Source organism: Sciurus vulgaris (assembly GCF_902686455.1).
Source record: "Sciurus vulgaris genome assembly, chromosome: 7".
Taxonomy (NCBI): Eukaryota; Metazoa; Chordata; class Mammalia; order Rodentia; family Sciuridae; genus Sciurus; species Sciurus vulgaris.
In genome coordinates, this window is record NC_136467.1 from 99,581,168 (window position 1) to 99,603,084 (window position 21,917).

General features: G+C 36.9%; 1 protein-coding gene and 1 long non-coding RNA gene across 11 annotated transcripts in view; one reads left to right on the top strand and one right to left on the bottom strand.

Annotated features, from left to right (window-relative positions):
- Positions 1–21,917, top strand: part of KHDRBS2 (KH RNA binding domain containing, signal transduction associated 2) — a 577,654-nt gene that overhangs the window by 521,788 nt on the left and 33,949 nt on the right. For all 10 annotated transcript variants that reach the window (XR_013764976.1, XR_013764977.1, XR_013764978.1 and 7 more), the window contains exon 8: positions 15,123–15,181. Coding sequence is in view for 3 of the 10 variants with exons in the window: in XM_079146741.1 (XP_079002867.1) it covers positions 15,123–15,181 (59 nt within the window). In the remaining 7 variants the exon portion in view is untranslated. The remainder of the gene's footprint in view (positions 1–15,122; positions 15,182–21,917) is intronic.
- Positions 1–21,917, bottom strand: part of LOC306665335 — an 811,245-nt gene that overhangs the window by 508,447 nt on the left and 280,881 nt on the right. The window lies entirely within an intron of this gene.

Below are 21,917 nucleotides of genomic sequence, written 5' to 3' on the forward strand. Positions count from 1 at the left end.
GTAGACTGTAATTTTCATGAGGCCTTTTTCAGTTCCTTCTACTTTATTTTTAATATTTCATAAACTAGAATGTATCTACATGAAGCTGCTGGGTTTTTATTTTGCTGTTGTTGTTCTTATGGTTGTTATACCATTATTTTGTATAACCAGAAATAAGGAAAATGAAAACATACATTGGGAGAGATAAGGAAGGAGAGTAGTTTCTGTAGAAAGGTAAGATTTGTTCTAGAAGGAATAGACAAATGAAATTTTTTTATATATATTTTTTATTGTAAACAAATGGGATACATGTTGTTTCTCTGTTTGTACATGGCGTAAAGGCATACAATTTGTGTAATCATAAATTTACATAGAGTAATGTTGTTTGATTCATTCTGTTATTTTTTCCTTTCCTCCCACCCCTCCCACTCCTCTTTTCCCTCTATACAGTCCTTACTTCCTTCATACTTGCCCCCCTCCCTAACACGAACTCTAACCCTAACACTAACCCTCCCCTCCCCCCATTATGTGCCATCATCCACTTATGAGCGATATCATTCGTCCTTTGACTTTTTGAGATTGGCTTATCTCACTTAGCATGATATTCTCCAATTTCATCCATTTGCCTGCAAATGCCATAATTTTATAATTCTTTATGGCTGAGTAATATTCCATTGTATATATATACCACAGTTTCTTTATCCACTCATCAACTGAAGGACATCTAGGTTGGTTCCACAATCTGGCTATGGTGAATTGAGCAGCTATGAACATTGATGTGGCTGTATCTCTGTAGTATGCTGATTTTAAGTCCTTTGGGTATAGGCCAAGGAGTGGGATAGCTGGGTCAAATGGGGGTTCCATTCCAAGTTTTCTAAGGAATCTCCACACTGCTTTCCCGAGTGGCTGCACTAATTTGCAGCCCCACCAGCAATGTATGAGTGTAGCTTTCTCCCCACATCCTCGCCAACACCTGTTGTTGCTTGTATTCTTGATAATCACCAATCTAATTGGGGTGAGATGGAATCTTAGGGTGGTATTGATTTGCATTTCTCTTATTACTAGAGATGTTGAACATTTTTCCATATGTTTGTTGATTGCTTGTAGATCTTCTTCTGTGAAGTGACTATTCATTTCCTTAGCTCATTTGTCAACTGGATTATTTGAACTCTTGGAGTAGAGTTTTTTGAGTTCTATATACATTCTGGAGATTAGTGCTCTATCTGAAGTATGATTGGCAAAGATATTCTCCTACTCTGTAGGCTCTTTCTTCGCATTGCTGAGTGTTTCCTTTGCTGAGAGAAAACTTTTTAGTTTGAATCTATCCCAGTTATTGATTCTTGCTTTTATTTCTTGTGCTATGAGAGTCCTGTTAAGGAAGTCTGGTCCTAAGCCGACATGTTGACGATCTGGACCTACTTTTTCTTCTATAATCTGCAGGGTCTCTGGTCTGATTTCGAGGTCCTTAATCCATTTTGAGTTTAGTTTCGTGCATGGTGAGAGATATGGGTTTAGTTTCATTCTGTTGCATATGGATTTCCAATTCTCCCAGCACCATTTGTTGAAGAGGCTATCTTTCCTCCATTGCATATTTTTGGAACCTTTGTCTAGTATGAGAAAATTGTATTTATTTGGGTTTGTGTCCGTGTCCTGTATTCTGTACCATTGATCTACCTTTCTATTTTGGTACCAATACCATGCCGTTTTTGTTACTATTGCTTTGTAGTAGAGTTGAAGATCTGGTATTGCAATACCCCCTGTTTCACTCTTCCTACTAAGGATTGCTTTAGCTATTCTGGGTTTCTTATTCTTCCAGATGAATTTTATAATTGCTTGCTCTATTTCTGTAAGGTAAGTCATTGGGATGTTTATTGGTATTGCATTGAATTTGTATAGCACTTTACGTAGTATGGCCATTTTGACAATATTAATTCTTCCTATCCAAGAAAATGGAAGATCTTTCCATCTTCTAAGGTGTTCTTTAATTTCTTTCTTTAGTGTTCTGTAGTTCTCATTGTAGAGGTTTTTCACCTCTTTTGTGAGATTGATTCCCAAATATTTTATTTTTTTTGAGGCTATTGTGAATGGGGTAGTTTTCCTAATTTCTCTTTCTGAAGATTCATCACTTATGTATAAAAATGCATTGGATTTATGAGCATTGATCTTGTAACCTACTACTTTACTGAATTCACTTATGAGTTCTAAGAGTTTTCTGGTGGAATTTCCAGGTTCCTCTAAATATATAATCATGTCATCAGCGAACAGGGATAGTTTGAGTTCTTCTTTTCCAATTCTTATCCCTTTAATTTCTTTGGTTTGTTTAATTGCTCTGGCTAGAGTCTCAAGAACGATGTTGAATAGAAGTGGTGAAAGAGGGTATCCCTGCCTGTTCCAGTTTTTAGGGGGAATGCTTTCAATTTTTCACCATTCAGAATGATATTAGCCATGGGCTTAGCATAAATGGCCTTCACAATGTTAAGGAATGTTCCCACTATCCCTATTTTTTCTAGTGTTTTGAGCATGAAGGAGTGCTGTATTTTATCAAATGCTTTCTCTGCATCTATTGAAATAATCATGTGATTCTTGACTTTAAGTCTATTGATATGGTGAATTACATTTATTGATTTCCTGATGTTGATCCAACCTTGCATCCCTGGGATGAAACCCACTTGATCATGGTGCACTATCTTTTTAATATGTTTTTGTATGCGATTTGCTAAAATTTTGTTGAGAATTTTTGCATCGATGTTCATCAAGGATATTGGTCTGAAATTTTCTTTCCTCGATGTGTCTCTGTCTGGTTTAGGTATCAGGGTGATATTGGCTTCATAGAATGAGTTTGGGAGGGTTCCCTCCTCTTCTATTTTATGGAATACTTTGAGAAGTATTGGAATGAGCTCTTCTTTAAAGGTTTTGTAGAACTCGGCTGAGAACCCATCTGGTCCCTGACTTTTCTTTGTTGGTATGTTTTTGATGACTTCTTCTATTTCAGTACTTGAAATTGGTCTATTTAAATTGTGTATGTCCTCCTCGTTCAGTTTAGGCAATTCATATGTCTCTAGAAACCTGTTGATGTCTTCGAAATTTTCTATTTTGTTGGAGTATAGATTTTCAAAATAGCTTCTAATTATGTTTTGTATTTCAATCCTGTCTGTTCTGATATGTCCTTGTTCATTCCGAATTTTAGTGATTTGGGTTTTCTCTCGTCTTCTCTTTGTTAGTGTGGCTAAGGGTTTATCAATTTTGTTTATTTTTTCGAAGAACCAACTCTTTATTTTGTCAATTTTTTGTATTGTTTCTTTTGTTTCAATTTCATTGATTTCAGCTCTGAGTTTAACTATTTCCTGTCTTCTACTACTTTTGGTGCTGTTCTGTTCTTCTTTTTCTAGGGCTTTGAGCTGTAGTGTTAGGTTGTTTATTTGTTGAGTTTTACTTCTTTTATTAAATGCGCTCCATGAAATAAATTTCCCTCTAAGTACTGCTTTCATAGTGCACCAGAGATTTTGATATGATGTTTCTTTGTTCTCATTTACCTCTAAGAATTTTTAAATTTCCTTCCTAATATCTTCTGTTATCCATTCATCATATAATAGCATATTGTTTAATCTCCAGATGTTGGAATAGTTTCTGTGTTTTACTCTTTCATTTATTTCTAACTTCAATCCATTATGATCTGATAGAATACAAGATAGTGTCTCTATCTTCTTGTATTTGCCAACATTAGCTTTGTGGCATAATATATGGTCTATTTTAGAGAAGGATCCATGTGCTGCTGAGAAGAAAGTGTATTCACTCTTGGTTGCATGGTATACTCTATACATGTCTGTTAAGTCTAAATTATGGATTGTGTTATTGAGATCTATGGTTTCTTTGTTCAATTTTTGTCTAGAAGATCTGTCCAGTGGTGAGAGAGGCGTGATAAAATCACCTAGTATTATTGTGTTATGGTCTATTTGGTTTCTGAAATTGAGAAGGATTTGTTTGACATACATGGATGAGCCACTGGGGCATAGATGTTTATGATTGTTATATCTTGCTGATTTATGCTTCCCTTAAGCCGTATGAAATGACCTTCTTTATCCCTTCTGACTAACTTTGGCTTGAAGTCCACATTATCTGAAATGAGGATGGATACTCCAGCTTTTTTGCTGAGTCCATGTGCATGGTATGTTTTTCCCCATCCTTTCACCTTTAGTCTATGGGTATCTTTTTCTATGAGGTGAGTCTCTTGCAGGCAACATATTGTTGGATCTTTCTTTTTAATCCAATCTGCCAGTCTATGTCTTTTGATTGATGAATTCAGGCCATTTACATTCAGGGTTATAATTGAGATAAGATTTGGTTTCCCGGTCATTTGGTTCATTTTTTAAATTTTATTTATTTATTTATTTATTTATTTATTTATTTGACACGACTTGGTTCCTCCTTTATTTGACAATTCCTTTAGGACAATTCCTCCCTTTGCTGATTTACTTCTTTGTTTTTCATCTCTTCCTCATGGAATATTTTGCTGAGAATGTTCTGTAGTGCTGGCTTTCTTTTTGTAAATTCTTTTAGCTTTTGTTTATAATTGAAGGATTTTATTTCATCGTCAAATTTGAAGGTAAGTTTTGCTGGGTATAAGATTCTTGGTTGGCATCCATTTTCTTTCAGGGCTTGAAAAATGTTGTTCCAGGCCCTTCTAGCTTTTAGGGTCTGGATTGAAAAATCTGCTGATATCTGTCTTGGTTTCCCTCTGAATGTAATTTGGTTCTTTTCTCTCACAGCCTTTATGATTCTGTGTTTATTTTGTATGTTAGGTATTTTCATTATAATGTGCCTTGGTGTGGGTCTGTTGTAATTTTGTGTATTTGGAGTCCTGTAAGCCTCTTGAACTTGATTTTCCATTTCATTCTTCAGATTTGGGAAATTTTCTGATATTATTTCATTGAATAGATTGTTCATTCCTATGGTTTGTTTCTCTAAGCCGTCCTCAATTCCAATAATTCTTAAATTTGGCCTTTTCATGATATCCCATAGTTCTTGTAGATTCTGTTCATGATTTCTTACCATCTTCTCTTTTTGTTCAACTTTGTTTTCAAGGTTAAATATTTTGTCTTCAATGTCTGAGGTTCTGTCTTCCAGGTGTTCTATCCTACTGGATATGCTTTCTATGGAGTTCTTAATTTGGTTTATTGTTTCCTTCATGTCAAGGATTTCTGTTTGGTTTTTTTTCAATATCTCTAACTCTTTATTGAAATGATCTTTTGCTTCCTGTATTTGCTCTTTTAACTGTCGATTGGTGCGATCATTCAATGCCTGCATTTGCTCTTTCATCTCATCATTCAGTGTGTGCATTTGCTCTTTCATCTCATCGTTTGCTTCCCTGATCATTTTAGTTATGTACATTATGAACTCCTTTTCTGTCATTTCTTCTGGCATGCTGTCATTGGGTTTTATTGATGTAACATCTAGATTTGTTTGCGGCATTTTCTTTCCTTGTTTTCATATATTGTTCCGGTATCAGTGGACCACTGAGATATGGCAGATTTCCTCCACCGACTTACAACGTCCCTGAAGATTTCTATATATCCCCTCTTAGCCTTCAGTAGGATGAAGTCTTGGAGGAAGTTGATAATGCGGTGCTCCACAAGGAAGCTGCCTCTCTAGGAGTGGTGGCCTTCAGGTGGGGTATATTCCCTGCTAGTGGGCAGAGGTGCCTCCACTTGTTGACCAATGGTCATCCAAAGAGGAACTAGGCTGCGGGCTGAGGCAAGGCCTGTTTGGGCCTGTGTCTCTGGTTTTACCGTCCTTGTGGGGAAACCTGACCCGGCAGTGAAGATTCACGCGGTGGGAAGGTCTTGCTGGTCAGTTCCCCTCCTAGAGGTACCCCTCAACTTACAGCTACCGCCTGGGCTGGGCTGCCTTCCTCTGCAATGTTCCCAGGGGCCCGGCCCTACCTCCTGGGCCTGGGAGCCTCACCCTTCACAGATGAATCTCCTTAGGCTGCCCCTCCTCAGAGAATCTGCCTGCAGTCCTGGAACCTTCGCTCTGCCCCTAAGCGTGTCTCTGTGTGGCTCTTCCACCAAGAAGCCTCCTAGATCCTGGGACCCTGCTCTGCACCTAATCGCCTGGCTATGTGGCCCCTCCTCTGAGCAGCCACCTGGGGCCCCATATAATCGCTCTGAGTCCCAGAGACCCGCCGCACGCCTCTTCCTCCAGACAGCCGCCCAGTATTCCAGTGCGGTCACTAGGAGTCCAAGCAACTCACTGCGTGTCTCCTCCTCCCACCGACCACCCGTAGCCCGGGGCAATCAATCACTCCAAGTCGAAATGACCCTCCCCGTTCCTCCTCCTCCTCCAGGTAACCCCCTGGGTGTTCAGGAGCAGTCGCTCTGAGTGGCTCTGAATCCACGTGACCCGCTGCACGCCTCCCTGGGCAGCCGCCCGGAGCTCTGGTGCAGCCACTCGAGACCAAGCGACCCACCGCGCTTCTCCTCCAGGCAGCCCCCCTGTGTTCAGGAGCCGTCGCTTTAAGTCCAAACAACTCACCAATCGCCTTGTCCTCTGAGCAACCGCCTGGAGCGCTAATGCAGTCACTGCGAGTCCAAACGACCTGCGGCGCTCCTCCTCCTCCTCCTCCTCAGGGCAGGCCCCGGTGTTCAGAAGTGGTCTGAGTCCCAACAGCTCGCATGCAGCTCCTCCTCTGGCAACCGCCTATAGCTCTGGTATAGCCACTCCGAATCCAAGCGGCTGCGCTCCTCCTCCTCCTCCTCCTCCTCCTCAGGGCAGGCCCCCGTGTTCAGAAGCAGTCGCTCTGTGTCCAAACAGCTTGCCGTGCCGCTCCTCCTCTGGCAACCGCCAGTAGCTCTGGTATAGTCACTCCGAATCCAAGCGGCCACGCTCCTCCTCCTCCTCCTCAGGGCAGGCCCTGGTGTTCTGAGTCCACACAGCTCTCCTCGTCACTCCTCCCCTGGGCAGCCGCCGGAGCCCCGGTGGTTGCTCCTAGTCCCAGCGCTGTGCTGAACGGCCTCCTCTACGACACTCCCAGTTGTCCGAGTTCACTGCTCCAGTGGGGGGAGGGGCGTCTTGCTGGCAGCTCTACTTTACAAAGTTCCCTGCGTTCCAGGACTACCGCCCCATCTGGGACGCCTCCCCAGCGGGAGAGACTCACCTGGCTGCTTTGAGTTGGTCCCAAGTCTCTCTATATCTCCTCTTTTGAATCCTGAGTCCTGGAGCAACATGAAATGCAGCCACCCTCTAGGCCGCCATCTTGAAAACCTCCTGAAATTATTTTTAAAAACCTATTTGCAAATGGGTTTCCCAGCATAGGCATTCCACAGGCATAGGTTTTCCAATGTAGACATCAGGTTGATCCTGTGTTGGTAAACCTCACCTTCATTCTAGAAATAACAGATGCCCCCTTTCAGGGAAGCCTCAGTAATAATCACGAGAGTAGGCATGTCACACAACAGTGATGGGATGTGGAAGGAAGCTGTGAAGCCTTGAGGAATTTGCGGGAGAGTCTCCCATTTCTTTCTTTGTGCCCACATTGTTCAGTTAATAGTCTGAATGACTCTGAGGATAGGTGTGTTTGTGGTGAGAACTGATTAATGTACCTGTGTGTTTCACTCATTAATCTACACACTAATGATTACTGCTTCATAAATTCCACTTTTCCCAGAGTGATGAAACTTAACAGGATTCGTTCATCCCATAAATGGCTATAAAAATAGAACTACTAATTCAGAATTTGATGATGGGGTGTGGGCTAAAAATTTATCTTTGCTGGACAAATTTCTGTCAATACAGTGTAAATGCACAATATAACATGGATTCAGTGTCAATGCTTAAGAGGAAAAAAACTGAGAATGCTCTCTTAAGTGCAGAGAATAGGTGGGTAGTGGTATATCCTTCACATGTGATTTTTATATTGTCATGTTACTTTAACATGTTAATTTACTTGATTACAATTTTACTATGTATAAATCCACCAAAATATAATATCAAATGCCTTAAATATATAAAAGACATTTTTTAATCTTGGTATTGGCTACAAAAAGCAGGCTGTATTATTGACCTCATACTTGTTTTAAATTATTTCAGAAAGCTACTGTTTCAGTACATTTATTTCATTTATCATATTGTTTAATCATGTTGAAATGAGTAAAAGTGAACAAATGAATTCTGTATAAACACAACCTAGTTATTTAATTTTCAGTTCACTATTACTGTATCTCATGTTTTGGGAAATATAAGGGTTAGGGTTTCTCAACACACTATTACAATTATAGAGGTGTTAATTAGAATTATGACAATTATCAGTGATTTGGATCTTTATTACTCTGGTGGTTATAGCAGATATAATTTTTCCAGGATCTGACACACAAAATCAGAATACCCATATTAGCTATGTTGACTCAAACAATATCTAGTTATTAGTAAAATTCTAAATAATATTTTTCTCCTTACTTAGACGTTAGTAAGTATTTAAAAGAATTGATAGATAAGTGAAATAAAGAAGGCAGGAATAATATCAGATTAAATTATTAAACTTTTAATCTGAATTCCATTTATATCAGAAAAGAAATGAGTAAGTGGGGGTTTTGTGTGTTTGTGTTACTATTCCCATTACTTTCAGAGTAAATGGACACCCCTTCTTAAGCATACACAAAATTCTATAAAGATATTTCTAGCAGCTGAGCACAGTGGCACACACCTATAATCCCCATGGATCAGGAGGCTGAGGCAGGAGGATCGTAAGTTCAAAGCCAGCCTCAGCAAAAGCAAGGTGCTCAGCAACTCAGTGAGACCCTATCTCTAAATAAACAAATACAAAATAGGGCTGGGGATGTGGCTCAGAGGTTGAGTGCCCCTGAGTTCAATCTCCGATACCAAAAGAAAAAAAAAGATATTTCTAGCAAAATATTCTATGATTATTTATGTTCAAATACAGCAATCTCTTCTTTGACTTCTTTTTATTCAATCATTTATGTATTCATCAACAAATATTTACTGAATGCCTGTTAATCTTCAAGGAATTGCCATATAAAAATTGAAATTATATTATTTGAGGTATAGGCTAAACTTCTATAATGAGGCAGTCCCACAATTCAGTGGTTTACACAAGAGAGAAGTTTATCTCTTTCTTACTTAATAGACTTGGGCCAGTGGGTATGTTCTGCTCCATTGCATCATTTAGGGATTCTGGCTACTGGAATTCCCTTATTAACATCAGTCTTCCAAAGTGACACTGTTCACTGATATTTCCAGTTAGGTTCATTGAATAGAAATGAAGAAAAAGAACTTAACTTTATGCAAGTCATAAAGAATTTGTACCATCACTAAGCACATGACCACATTCATATGTGAAGAAGACTGGCAAATAAAGTCATAAGTTGATGGTCTCACTAATGAAGAGCGGGACAAATGGAGATTAGAGGAGAACAACTAGAAGTCTCTTATAGCTCAACCCTCTAGTCCTTCAAATATGAGTGAATTTCCTTCTTCCCATTAAAAATAAAAGCAAAAACAAGCAAACAAACTAAGAATGACCTTTTTCTAACAGAACATTCAAGTTTAATTCTGATTGCTGAAACCAGCAATCAAATTCTAAGATCTCTGGGAAATACTCAGACCTCTACATTAGATCTTGTACTTGAGGTCTGGCAATGGTACACAGCTTATCCTTCCTTCTTTAGCTCTCTTTCCTGTATAAAACATCCTGTAAGTATAAAATGATCAAAAAGGAAGAGAGGGACTGTTATTGAAACTGCCATTAGGAAAACAAAAGAAGGAAACACTGAAGACTCAGTAGCCAAGAGCAGTTACAAAATCCTGCCAAGTGGAAATTAAAGCAATGAAATAAATTTTTTAATTGTACATCTGGCAACCTTGGTTCTCTTTTCTGGGAGTTGTGCCACATTTCCTGGAAGGTTCTTCATGTATCCTAATGGATACATGAACTGATCCATGGTCTTACCTAAATTTGACAGAGGATGTCCACATAGGAGACTTCACAATTTTTGTTGCATACTTCCTGCTCATGCATGTTTGGAGGCCTAAGGATTGTTCTAGGACTCATATGTGTCAGCAAAGACTAATGGAAACACGTGAAGACATTTTTTTCTTCTAGAGACTGATCCCAGGAGTTCTCTATCTCTAAGCCACATCCCCAGCCCTTTTTATTGTATTTTGAGACAGGATTGTACTATGTTGCCTCAAACTTGCGATCCTCCTGCCCCAGCCTCCTGAATAGCTGGGATTACAAATGTGTCCCTCCAGGCCAGATGTGAAGACATCTTTAAGCAACATTTATGTTCTTGTTCTATTGTAATACAGAACAGCTGACTTTTTCAGTCCTCTTAAGTCCCAAAGTTCTGGACCTTATATCAGTTTAAATTATTGAACTAATACTAATCAGGCAGAGATAGCCTGTCTCTGCTAACCTATAGTCCCTTTCCTTTCTTCTTGCAAAACACAACAGAAGCCTTTCTAAAATCAACCAGGATCACTAACCATTAGGTTTTGTATAACATTTTTCCCTAGCACTAAAAGGATATGCAGACCTGTAGCCCTCTCTTTAAGTTGTCACTGACTGGCATAACAAGTGACATTTCTATCCTACTCTACTATTTTTCTTTATATCCTCCACCCTCCTTCCAAGTTAATACTTCATTGCTTGGGATTTTAATAGCAGTTCTGCACTTCCACATACTGAACTGATTACTATGTTCAACTAAATTGAAAAAGAGAGATTAAAAATTCAGTTTATCTAACAATATTTTTAAAATATATATATTTTTCTTAATTATTTCTATCTCTGAGATAAACAGTAGTATAAATTCACTCCTGTGATCACTTAGAGGCAGAGGTTCCCCTTTGTGGCAGTCTGTTGCTCTTAAATTAGAAATGTCCTTGGTTGCCATACTTACCTCTGTGCACCTTCCTTGTTTCCTAACCTAGTCAAAAGAGCATGTCTAGCTGAAGGAGTGGCTGGGGAGTACATTCACTATGTGCACAGCCATTGACAAGTAAAAACTTTCCTATGGAAGAAATGAATAGTGATAATGAATAAGCAAAGGTGTGGGATCTACAGAGTCCATTATGATTATTTTCCATCATTTTCCCATTATTTTACATTATCATTATTTTACAAATATCTTATATGTTCCATTTTCCCATTTTGGATTTCTGAAAGTTAAATTTCTTCTTGGTGTGTATATGTCATTGATGATAACAGTACTGCAGCTTCATCATCATGGACTCTCTCAATCTCCCCCCCTTGCCTTCATCAACTAAAGTTAGAATTATAATCCAGTGAGAAACAGTCTAAGGCCACTAGGTAGTGTCGGGTGCTGCTGGTTTTCATGGAGCACACTCTGGAACACATAATCAGAGGCTTACTCCCATAAAACTTGCAGATTGTGACGAGGGCAGGAGGAAGCTGCTACCCATGCCTATCAATGGAAGTTCTGCTTTTTACATCATTTTCTCATGACTACCCACTTCTTGACCTCCCAGAGAATTAATGGCACAACTCAGGAATTTGCTATATCTACCTGAAGATTCTGAATTAGGTTGTATAATTTCTATTAAGAAAAGCATGTAAAAGAAAATATAAACATATAAAGGCATTAACCTATCATCTCAAGCAGAATGGGAAGAAGATAGGTTGCCATACATTTTTACTAGTTCATATATAAATATTCTGAGCAATGAGGGCTGAGCTGCATAATTAGTTCAGCTTCTTCATGCTAAAATTGAGGTTGAAGAAGCTAACTTTTCATTTCTGATATATAGACTTTTCCTTTCTGCTTCTGTTTCCTTACTGTCAGCGAAATCACAAGTTCTTAGTATATTGAGACTGACGGGATTGCCTTCAAGGATAATAACAACCACATTTGGAGAACATATAATTTGAGGCCCTTCTGCGTTTTTTCCAACCTACCCCTTTGGCATCTCTCTCCCATTTTCAGAACTTATACAGTTGGATATTTGGAACTAAGCCATTTTCTTGCCATACTCGCTGCTCCTAATTCCTTTAGGGGAATTAGCAGTCCTGAGTTCAGATCCCTAGCACTGCAACAACAGAAAAAAAACGAACAAAAACAAAAAACAAAAAAAAAAAGGGAATGGCCAATATCACCTCTCCTCTTTTTTCCTTTTTGGTTCTGCTTGCTGATAGTGATGCATTATTGACAAGCAACACTTTGGCACATTAAAAGACATAAAAAAATAACCATTGCTACATGGTTTAAGTAATGTATGCCTCAGTAAAAATGTCATTGAATGGTTATTTTCCTCTATATTTTGCCTTCTATTTCTAGTTTGTATTTGCTTACCCCATTTTTTTCTTTAGAAATTTTCTCTAAGTGCTGATGCTTTCAGAGTAATCTGTGAGGTTAGCTTTCTAATCTCTTTATTGCTTAATAAAAATAATACTGATCTTAAAAAAATTAATCATCTTGAGGTAATTGTTAAATTTTATAAGTTAAAATTTGGACAGAGGAAAATGAACAATGTCTAACATTAAACCAAGGAGTTTTTTGAGGAAAAAATGTAATATCATGTGCTAAACAATATTCTAGAAATCAACCTGGAACAGTGATAAGTGAACAAAAGAGTTATAAAAGAGTTCCTAGTCCAAGAAGCTTATATTCTACAAAAGGGCAACAGCCAGTACATAAACGAATGTGTATTTGTGAGTTTGTTTGTATACTTTGTATGGTGGTGAATGATAAATGCCAAGATGGAGAAGCAAGGGATGCCTGAGTAAGTGCTACTTTAAATGAATCAATCAGGGAAACCTCTCCCAAGTGGCATTTGAGTGAGCTCTGAAAGAATGAAGGGACAGTTGGACACTCAGGGAAGTCATTTTTCAGGAAGTGGGAACAGTAGATGAAAACACTCTGGCATAATCATGTGTCTTCGATGTTCAAGGGACATCTCAGAGCCCAGTGTGCCCTGAGTTGAGTGAGCAAAGGGGATGTGGTAGCAAGATGTGAAAATACTAGGAGAGGAAATCACATAGGCAAAGTAAGAATTTCAACTTTTTTCTTAAGGGCTGTGGGGAGCCATTGATGGATTTCAAGAGAAGAATGCAGATAATCTAACTAACATCTATAAAATTGACTTTGACTGTTCTGTCATTTTTATGGAAACAGAGCCAGAGGGCACAGAGACCAGCTAGGCTATTGTATTCATTTAGGAGAGAGATGGTGATAGCTTCAACCACAGCCATAGGTATGGAAATGTTTAGACATGTTCAGCTTCTGAATATATTTTGCAAATAAAAGTGAGAAAATTTGCTATTTGAATTGAACATTGGATGTGAGAGAAAAGAGAGGATTCAGTGGAGGACTCTGATTTGGAGCATAAGTAACACTAATCAAGATGTTGTTACTAACAAAGATGAAAATGCAAAACAGCAGATCTGAGTTGGAAAGTATGTTATTTCTTTTTTTATTTAGATATGTTCAGTTTGACATCCAAGTGGAAAAGTACACTAGGTAGTTGTGCACTTGAAACCAGAGTAAGGGGAGTTGCCAAGTGTGGAAGAGTATAGATATAATTTGGAAGTTCTCAGAGTAAAGGGGAAATTAAAGTCATTGGATCAGAAGAGATTGCCTAGAATAGAAAAGATAAATTTCCTAATAACTTAGACCAAGTGTTCTCCAGGATTAAGTGGTTGGGAAAACAAGGAGATACCACCAGTAGAGAAAAACGAGGAAATTGAGTTCAGAGACCCATGAGAGAGATCTGAAAGCAAGTGAAGTGTTTGAAGTATCAGGGCATATCAATGGTATTAAATGATGTTAAACTAAAAGGAGGATCAAGTAGTGATCCCTGGATTTGAAAAGGTCACCATCTTGACAAAAGCTCTTTTAGTGTAGTAGTAGCCTTACTGGGTATCTTCAAAAGCACACAGAGGGGTTTATAGTAGCAAAATTCACACAACTATGTTATGGAACCAGCCTAGTAATCTATGAATGGATGAAGAAAATGTGATATATTTACAAAATGGAGGTTTGACCGAATCCCTAAAGAAGAATGAAATAATGGCATTTGTAGAAGAATGGATAGAACTGGAGAACATCCTGCTAAGTAAGATAAGCCAGACTCAAAAATTCAAGGGTTGAATATTTTCTCTTATATGTGGAACTGGAGAGAAAAAAAAAAGGAAAGTCAAGGAATCTCATGAAAATAGAAGGGACCAGTAGAGTAGAGGAAGGGGCTCAAGGGTGGGAGATGGGGAGGAAAAGGAGAGGTACTGGGGAATGAAGTAGACCAATTTATGCAATGTGCATGTATGAATGTATCATAATGAATCCCACTATTATGTACAGTTATAATAAACCAATAATAAGTTTCAAAAGCTTACGGAGGGGGTGCCGGTGAAAAGAGTAGTTACCTCTTTTCAAGAAAATTTCTATGAAGGGCTACATAGAAAGGGCTAATCACTAGAAGGAGATATGTGGGTGATGGGAGGGCTTAAGGATGGAAAATATGTCAGATGTGTGGGTACTAAGTGGAATGAGGCCTTAAAAGGGGAAACTGGTGCTGCAGGTTGAAGTAAGGAAAATCATGCAGCAGGGGGCATTAAGTATCCTTCAAGTTTGAAAGAGAGGAACAACACCTTTTTGGTAATCATGAAAATGTAGAAGTATTTTGCAAAATACTGATTGAAAAGAATAGCTTATACATTGAGCAGTGCTTGGATGCTGGGGAAGGGTTGGAGGGGAGTATAAATACAATTTCCATGTTTGGAAACGAAGATGCATATTTCTTAAGGTAACAGCATCAAAAGTCATACACAATTGACAAGATTGTCAACTTATATAGCACTTTTTCTTGCAAACAGACCTTTTATAACTTTCCTCTTGACGAATTTTGAAGTATTATACTTGTGTTTTAGGGGAAATGTGTTTTATCAAATTGGATGATAGAGGTAAAGAAGGACCAAAGTAGCACAAAAAAATCTTGGTACTTCTTGTCAATAAAATGCGTTTTTCATACTGAATGTTTCTTTAGGATTGTGTTTTATGCCTAGCGGTTCCAGGGGTGATACCTTAGCACACATTTTTACTTCAGATTCCATAGGAATTTCTGGGTTGATTCCTCCTTATTACAGTAACATTGATTGCTGTCTAAATCTGTTGCAGTGTGCCTGAATACTATGACTACGGTCACGGAGTAAGTGAGGATGCCTATGACAGCTACGGTAAGACCTTTTCTTTACTAAAACCATGAAATCAGAACATCCATCAGTCACTGACAACTCAGAAATTACTTATATCTTTCTCCCCCCAGTTTTCACAGAAGTCCAGGCTAAATTGATTTATGTAATTCCAGGGTGAGATTTGACTTACAGAGCCAGTGCCAGAAAATTGGACAGATCAATTTTGATCAAAATTTCAAAAGCAATTAATCACAATCATAGATCACTTTCAACAGCAACAGTGAGCCTTCTGAATAGTGTTTCATGTGTTTCCATGTGTCTATTGTCTGACTCACTGATTTGGCAACAATGTTGTGTTTTTTTCTGCTGTCACAAAGATCATCAGAGCAGAATACATTTAAATATTTAACACTTCTAAGGGCAGAAATTGTTACTATAAAATAACTTTCAAATTATTTTTCTAGCATGCATAGCTCTTAAAAGTGCCAAAGCTTGGTTTTTAAGAATCAATAGTCGATAAGCATGTCGGTCTATAAAATTCATTAATTTCAAAAATGAATTCTTTAATTAAAAATGTCACTTGAAATTAATCATAATTCTATTCAGTAAAGATTTATTGAATGCCTATCATATATCAATATAGTACATCATTTTTGAGGGTTCGTATCTGGTTTTTTAAAATGCACACAGTGTCACCAGTTGACCACCTTGAAAAATGACACTCATTTAAATGTTTACAGTCTTGGATTTTTATAAAAATTATCCCTAGGCCAATCTGTTCCTCTTTATGGGGAGCAATAAAGAAGACCATAAATGTTGCCTCTGTGTTTGGGGCTCCAGGGATGAAGGTGTAGTGCAGCATCAGGATGGAGAAAGGAAGGCACAACCCTCTGAAGGAAGGAAGAAGTGTGTCCTCCTGAGAACCAGGGTCATAAGCTGACTCACATCAGGCCAGTCCTGGAAGTAGAAGAAACAATGAATCAACAACCACCATCAACCCTAACATAATCCCCATTTACTTATTTGTAATAAGTTGTCATGATATTATCTCATTTTTATGAGGAGACTAAAAAACAAAGGTGAAGTCAATGTGAAAGTGCAGCTATGAGGGTCAACCTCTGTTTTTGTATTCTTATCAATGGATGGAATGCTATCCATCACTGCTAACACATTTGGAGAACATTACAGCTTTGAATTTAGCAATTTATAATGAGGATTAAAAATTCCAGGGCCGTAGAGGTGTAGTTCAGTGGTAGAGCACTTGCCTAGCCTGCATTAGGCCTTGAGTTCAGTCCCTAGCACTGCCCTGAATGCCCTCCACCCCCCACAAAAAAAAAGAAATCATAGGTATGTTTATATAACTTAATCCTCTGTTTTAATCCTGTAGGGAACATAGTCATATTATCATCTGCATTTTTTCCATGAGGAACTAAGGCTCACAGCTTTAAGTAACTTGCCTCAATTAAACAATAGGTGATAAAGCAAGAAGCTGAGTTCAAAAGTGTCTGATTGCTTTTTTGTGTTGTTTTGTTGTTGTTGTTGTTGTTTCTGGATAGGATCTGGTATTTTAAATCTGAGTTTTTTAAAGCAAAGAAATGTTCAACCTAGTGATATAACTCTAAATCTTGTCAGCTGCTGTTTCGCTACTCTAAGGGGAGGGAGGTGTTTTATACTATTTTCCAAAGAAAGAGAAAGAGAGAGAGAGAGAATCTAAAATGAATACCAGGCTTACTCTCTCCCCACCTTCTCTAGCACCAATCAAACTGACCTAATCTTTTGCTGTTGTTAGACATAGGATTATTCTCTAAAACATATTAAGCATATTTTCACAAGCTGTTTCACAGAAAAGTAAGTGATGGACAAGTTTGAACAGGTCTGACTCAGCTGGTAAGCTGCCATAGAAAGTAGAGCTTTAATTTTGTTCTTTTTATATTTTTTTTTTACTCTTTGGAAGGAAGATGTCAAAGGCATCAGATGATGCTTAATAAAAAACAACTAGCATCCAAAACCCAGGCCTTATCCAAAGCCACCCTAGTAACCAGCCAGGCCAAGATGTGAGATTGCCTAGCACCCCAGGGCATCCACACTGCCCACTGCAGGGTTCTCTGAATTCCACAGAGCAATAACCATCCTTCTGTTGTCCCAAGTACATTCTTACCATGCAGCAATCAGGCTACTTGCCTTGTTCATTTAGTTTCTAAGGATGGTTGTTGGATAAGACACAGTCTGGACCTTTCTTTAATCCATTCACCTTTTTGCATATACATATTTCTAGGCTCTAGGAATATAAAGGTGTACAAGGTAGACACTGTCCTTTCTTGGTTCCTGCTACTTGCTGTTGAGAAACATATGGTCACATGTAAATTGTACCAGGTTCTAAATTATGTGAGTTTAGAATCTAGAGTTTATAAACCAAGAATTCCAAACTTGTATAGTTCTCTTAAAGGTTAGAGAACATTATTCATTTAACAAATTGTTATTTAATGGCTAGCGTGCAAGCCATTGTTCTCAATTCTGGATGTATAGCAAATGCTCTCCTAAAGCTTGTGATGTAATAAGATACATTATTATTTTAAAAAATCATTTTAAAATCTGGAATTTTATTTTTTGATTTATAGTCATTATTCTTTATATTTGTTACATCAGTTTAAGGAAAATTACTCTCATGAGCTTTCCTTTACATAATTACTTGCACTGAATTCAATGGTAGGGATGAATCTGATGGTATCTTATCTGGTTATTCATGATAAAAGATGAACTTTTTGCTTCTCATTTACATTTTGAAATATTAATACTATATAGGGCAATAGGGAGATGTGAATATAAATTATTTTATTCTATACTGTGTGAATACAAACTGTTGTTTCTCAAACCTTCTAACGGAGATACAGTGGCCATAGTCAGGAAGCCAAGCCTCACTTCTGTGACCCCCATGGCTCTTACATTTTTCAGTTGTAGTTTTAATTTAGAAGTCATAGCTTTCCATAAACACTAGACTTCACTTTGGGTCACTCTTAGACAAAGAAATTAGTAAATTATTTTAATAAACTAGTGAGGAAAATATAGAAAAAGTTTTATCTAGGCAGAGCAAGGAAGATATTAGTTAGGCAGAAATTCTTATCTAATAACTTTTATCTACCATTTACTCACTAGAATTTCGTCCCAGCTGAACTAGTCTTTTCTACAGATGTGTTGTAGTTGTACATATAGTTTTAATTACATATCTAAAATTCTTTAGCCATTATTTTTTCTTTAGCCTGGAACCTGTTACGTATTTTACTGTTATTGAGTAAGCATAAGGTCAAGCATACACTTCACATGCAAGATATTTTTCTCTGTTCAAAATGTTGATATTTTTAGAAAATATCTGGAAAGTGTTTCTTTTTGTTTTGTTTTTTTTTTTCACATCGGAAGAATGATCATTCAGGACAATTTAGTGGCTCATACTGTTGAGGTTGAGGAATGATTTTCCAGGGGTTGAGGCAAAGAAATCTTAAACAGCAAGTTGCTACCTTTGTCACGGTGCAGTTCCTGTAGAAAGGGGTGGTATGTAAGTGAGCAGCACTGCAGAGGTGAGGGAGGAGGCCGTGTACACATCAGGATGTCAGCAACCCAAGGCCCAACCCATTGCCCTGTGATCCCCTAGGCTCTCTGTGGCCATCTGAGTACACACTGTACCTCATAATAGGGGTGTGACATTCTGAACAAAAGCACATGTATGGGTTTTGGGGATTTTTTTGTTTTTTAGCAATTGTTTCTGAATTTGTTTTTACCACAGGTGTTTTGAAATCTAAACAGATATGTAGGTCTGAGTAAGCTAAAATAAAATTTTACTCTAAAAATATGCACAAATGCTATAGAAAATATAAGTAAACACAAAGAAGAAAATTTAAATCATCTTGAATTATACTCCATTTATCAATTCTTTATTTTGTTATGTATTTTGCCAATAGTCTTATTCTACTAACATACATATTTTATTTAAAAGGATAATACAATATAGATCATTTTATTAAATTTTTAAAGATTTTTTTATCATAGAATGTAGAAAATTTTTTCCACTTTTAAATCATGTGTTACCAGAATTATCCATTAATATGTTTGTTTCAGAGGTGACCCACCTCTTTTTTTGCATAACCAAAAAATAAAGTATTTTTGTCTCAAACTATGTGATCATGATATTTAAATTTTGAGAATTCTGAGTATTCTCATGCTCTCATATCCTATATAGACAGAGCAAGGACCAAGTTAAGTGATGCGAAATAGTAAGAGATCAGCATCATAAATTTGAAGCCCGATTTATATGTATTCTGAACAGTTGAGTTTTGGTGTTAGATGTCGTGTAGTGATTATTAGGTAATATTTGGTGGTAGGTTGCTTATCCTATGATATGCAAATAGGCAGATAGTAAGATTTGAACATATATGTGGAACAGTGATTTGGAAACCCACTCAAGTCAAATATAGATTTTTATAGTTTTTTCTGTAATTATGATATCTTCTGTATTAACTTGTATCCATTTATTTAATGAACTATACACAATTTTTTACATCAGTGTTTTTTCCTAAATGAAAATCTTGTATCTTCATTTTTTTACTTCCTTCTGGATTAGTAACTTCTCCCTGATCATTGAATGTATCTTGGGTATAGATATTATATTCCAATGGAATATCTATTTATGCAAAATGAATAACCCCAGCTCTCAGTATCCTGGCAACTGCCCACACTTGAACAGTTATGTGAGGACACTCAAGTCAGTCATTCTGGGTTCCTTCTTCTCCTGCTTAGGTTGGTAGAAAGAACAGGAGGCACTGAAAGAGGAAGCAGGAACACTCTCCAGCAAGAACAGCAGTGTATTGCAGTCAACAGATTCACAAGCAGAATCTTGCCTTTAGACTTCCTTCAGAAATGTTTTAAAATAAACTAGCAGAAATAAAGTCACAGTCCTTCAAGATGACATTTCACTTTGAATCTTAGTACATTGCAAATTTATTTGTTTGTTGAGACAGGATCTCCTCATGTTGACAAATCTGGTCTTGAACTCGTGAGTTAATTATCCCCTGCCTCAGCCTTCCAAGTAGCTGGGACTACAGGTGCACACCACCTTCTCTGGCTTGAGTCTTACTACATTGTAGTCTGTGTATTGAAAGATTGAAATTGTATTTGCCTCTTTGGGCCTATGTTTCATTGTTGAAGTAACCAATATGTTGACTTCAAGAAAATCATGTATCCATTTGGACTTTGTCATAAATTATTTAAGATATCTGCAGATAATATTAAATGTTAAAAATTTATGAAATGATTTTAATAAATTTAAAATATTTAATATAAGTAAATTTTAAAAGATAATATAACTATTGTGAATACCATTTGATGTTTAATATGTTGATATTTATTAAACAGGTATTTAACATATTAAATGCATTTCATTAAAGTAATATTCAAATATTATATTTCTGATAATAACTTAAATTTATTTTTTAAATGTAAATATTTGACATAGAAATTCAAAGTGAGTTTCTGCATTATAAAATATTTCCTAACTTATCAGAGTTACTAAAATTGTTTTAGATAAGTGTGAATAGCTCATAATTCAATAAGAATACATTTTAAATACAGTGCATACATTAGCTTGGCTAAGCAATGCTTCACATAAGAAATACCCTCTAAATTCTGAGAGTGACAGCTAAGAATGGACAGCAATATTATCTTTTCAAAGAAACGAGCTGTTTATTAAAATGTATTTAATGTATGAACTGAAGAGCTAATTATGCATCCATTCTTCAGTGGCATTTTAGATGACAGCTGTGTGGAAGCAAGGAGGATAATATTAATACACTGTCTTCAAATGAATGAAAGCAAAAATAAATTTTGTGCCATATTCTCAGCCATTTGAGTGCCTCACTTCAAGTGGATTGCAGAACACGAACATACTCATTTTGTGTTGAGGAGCTAGAATGATTATTATCCCAGTGTGAAAATAAGGCCTGCATTGATTAATCTGTGAAAACACCAATGAAAATGGAGCCCACTGGCATTCATGTGATTCAAGAACAAAGGCTTTCTATTTTTAATAGTAAATAGAAACATACATCTGAGAAAATTGATTTTACAAATAGAGATGAGTTTTCTTCATATTGCCAAGAATTGTAACAGTCACTAAAAATAATGTATGCAAACAATTTTTTTTCCTGAGATTTATTAATATTAATGATAGGTTACTAAGAAAATATCACTTTGAGTTATTTAATTTTAACATAGATTTTTTTAAGCTTTCTTTTTAATTGAAGTAAAAGAATCTAGCCAAATTGTATGAAATAAAGTTGTAAAATTAATTTAAAAATTAGCTAATTTTTCTCTGGTACTATTTTGGAGGTTGAAATTAGGTGAACATCTAATCCAATTAGTCTTGATAATAAAATGCAGATTATCAAAAAGATGAGTGTATCACTACCTTGCAACTTATATTGCTAATTTTAGGTTGGTTGTATTTGCAATTTCAATTTTGTTTTGAATTATGCACTCCTAAATCAACAGTTTTAGGTCAAACTAGAACCTGCATCTACATATTTTAGAGATTATTAACTTTGATTACCATTTTTAAAATCACCTGCTGAGCCTAGAAAAAAATACTAACATCTAGTTTTCACTTCCAACCAGCTGTGTCACTGATCCTGGCCTTCAGGATCATGTAGAAGTTTCCTGAATGGTTCTCTTGTAAGATAAGGATAGAGAATAAGTTTTGGGTATCATATATGGTGGTGGGTGAAAAGTAGCC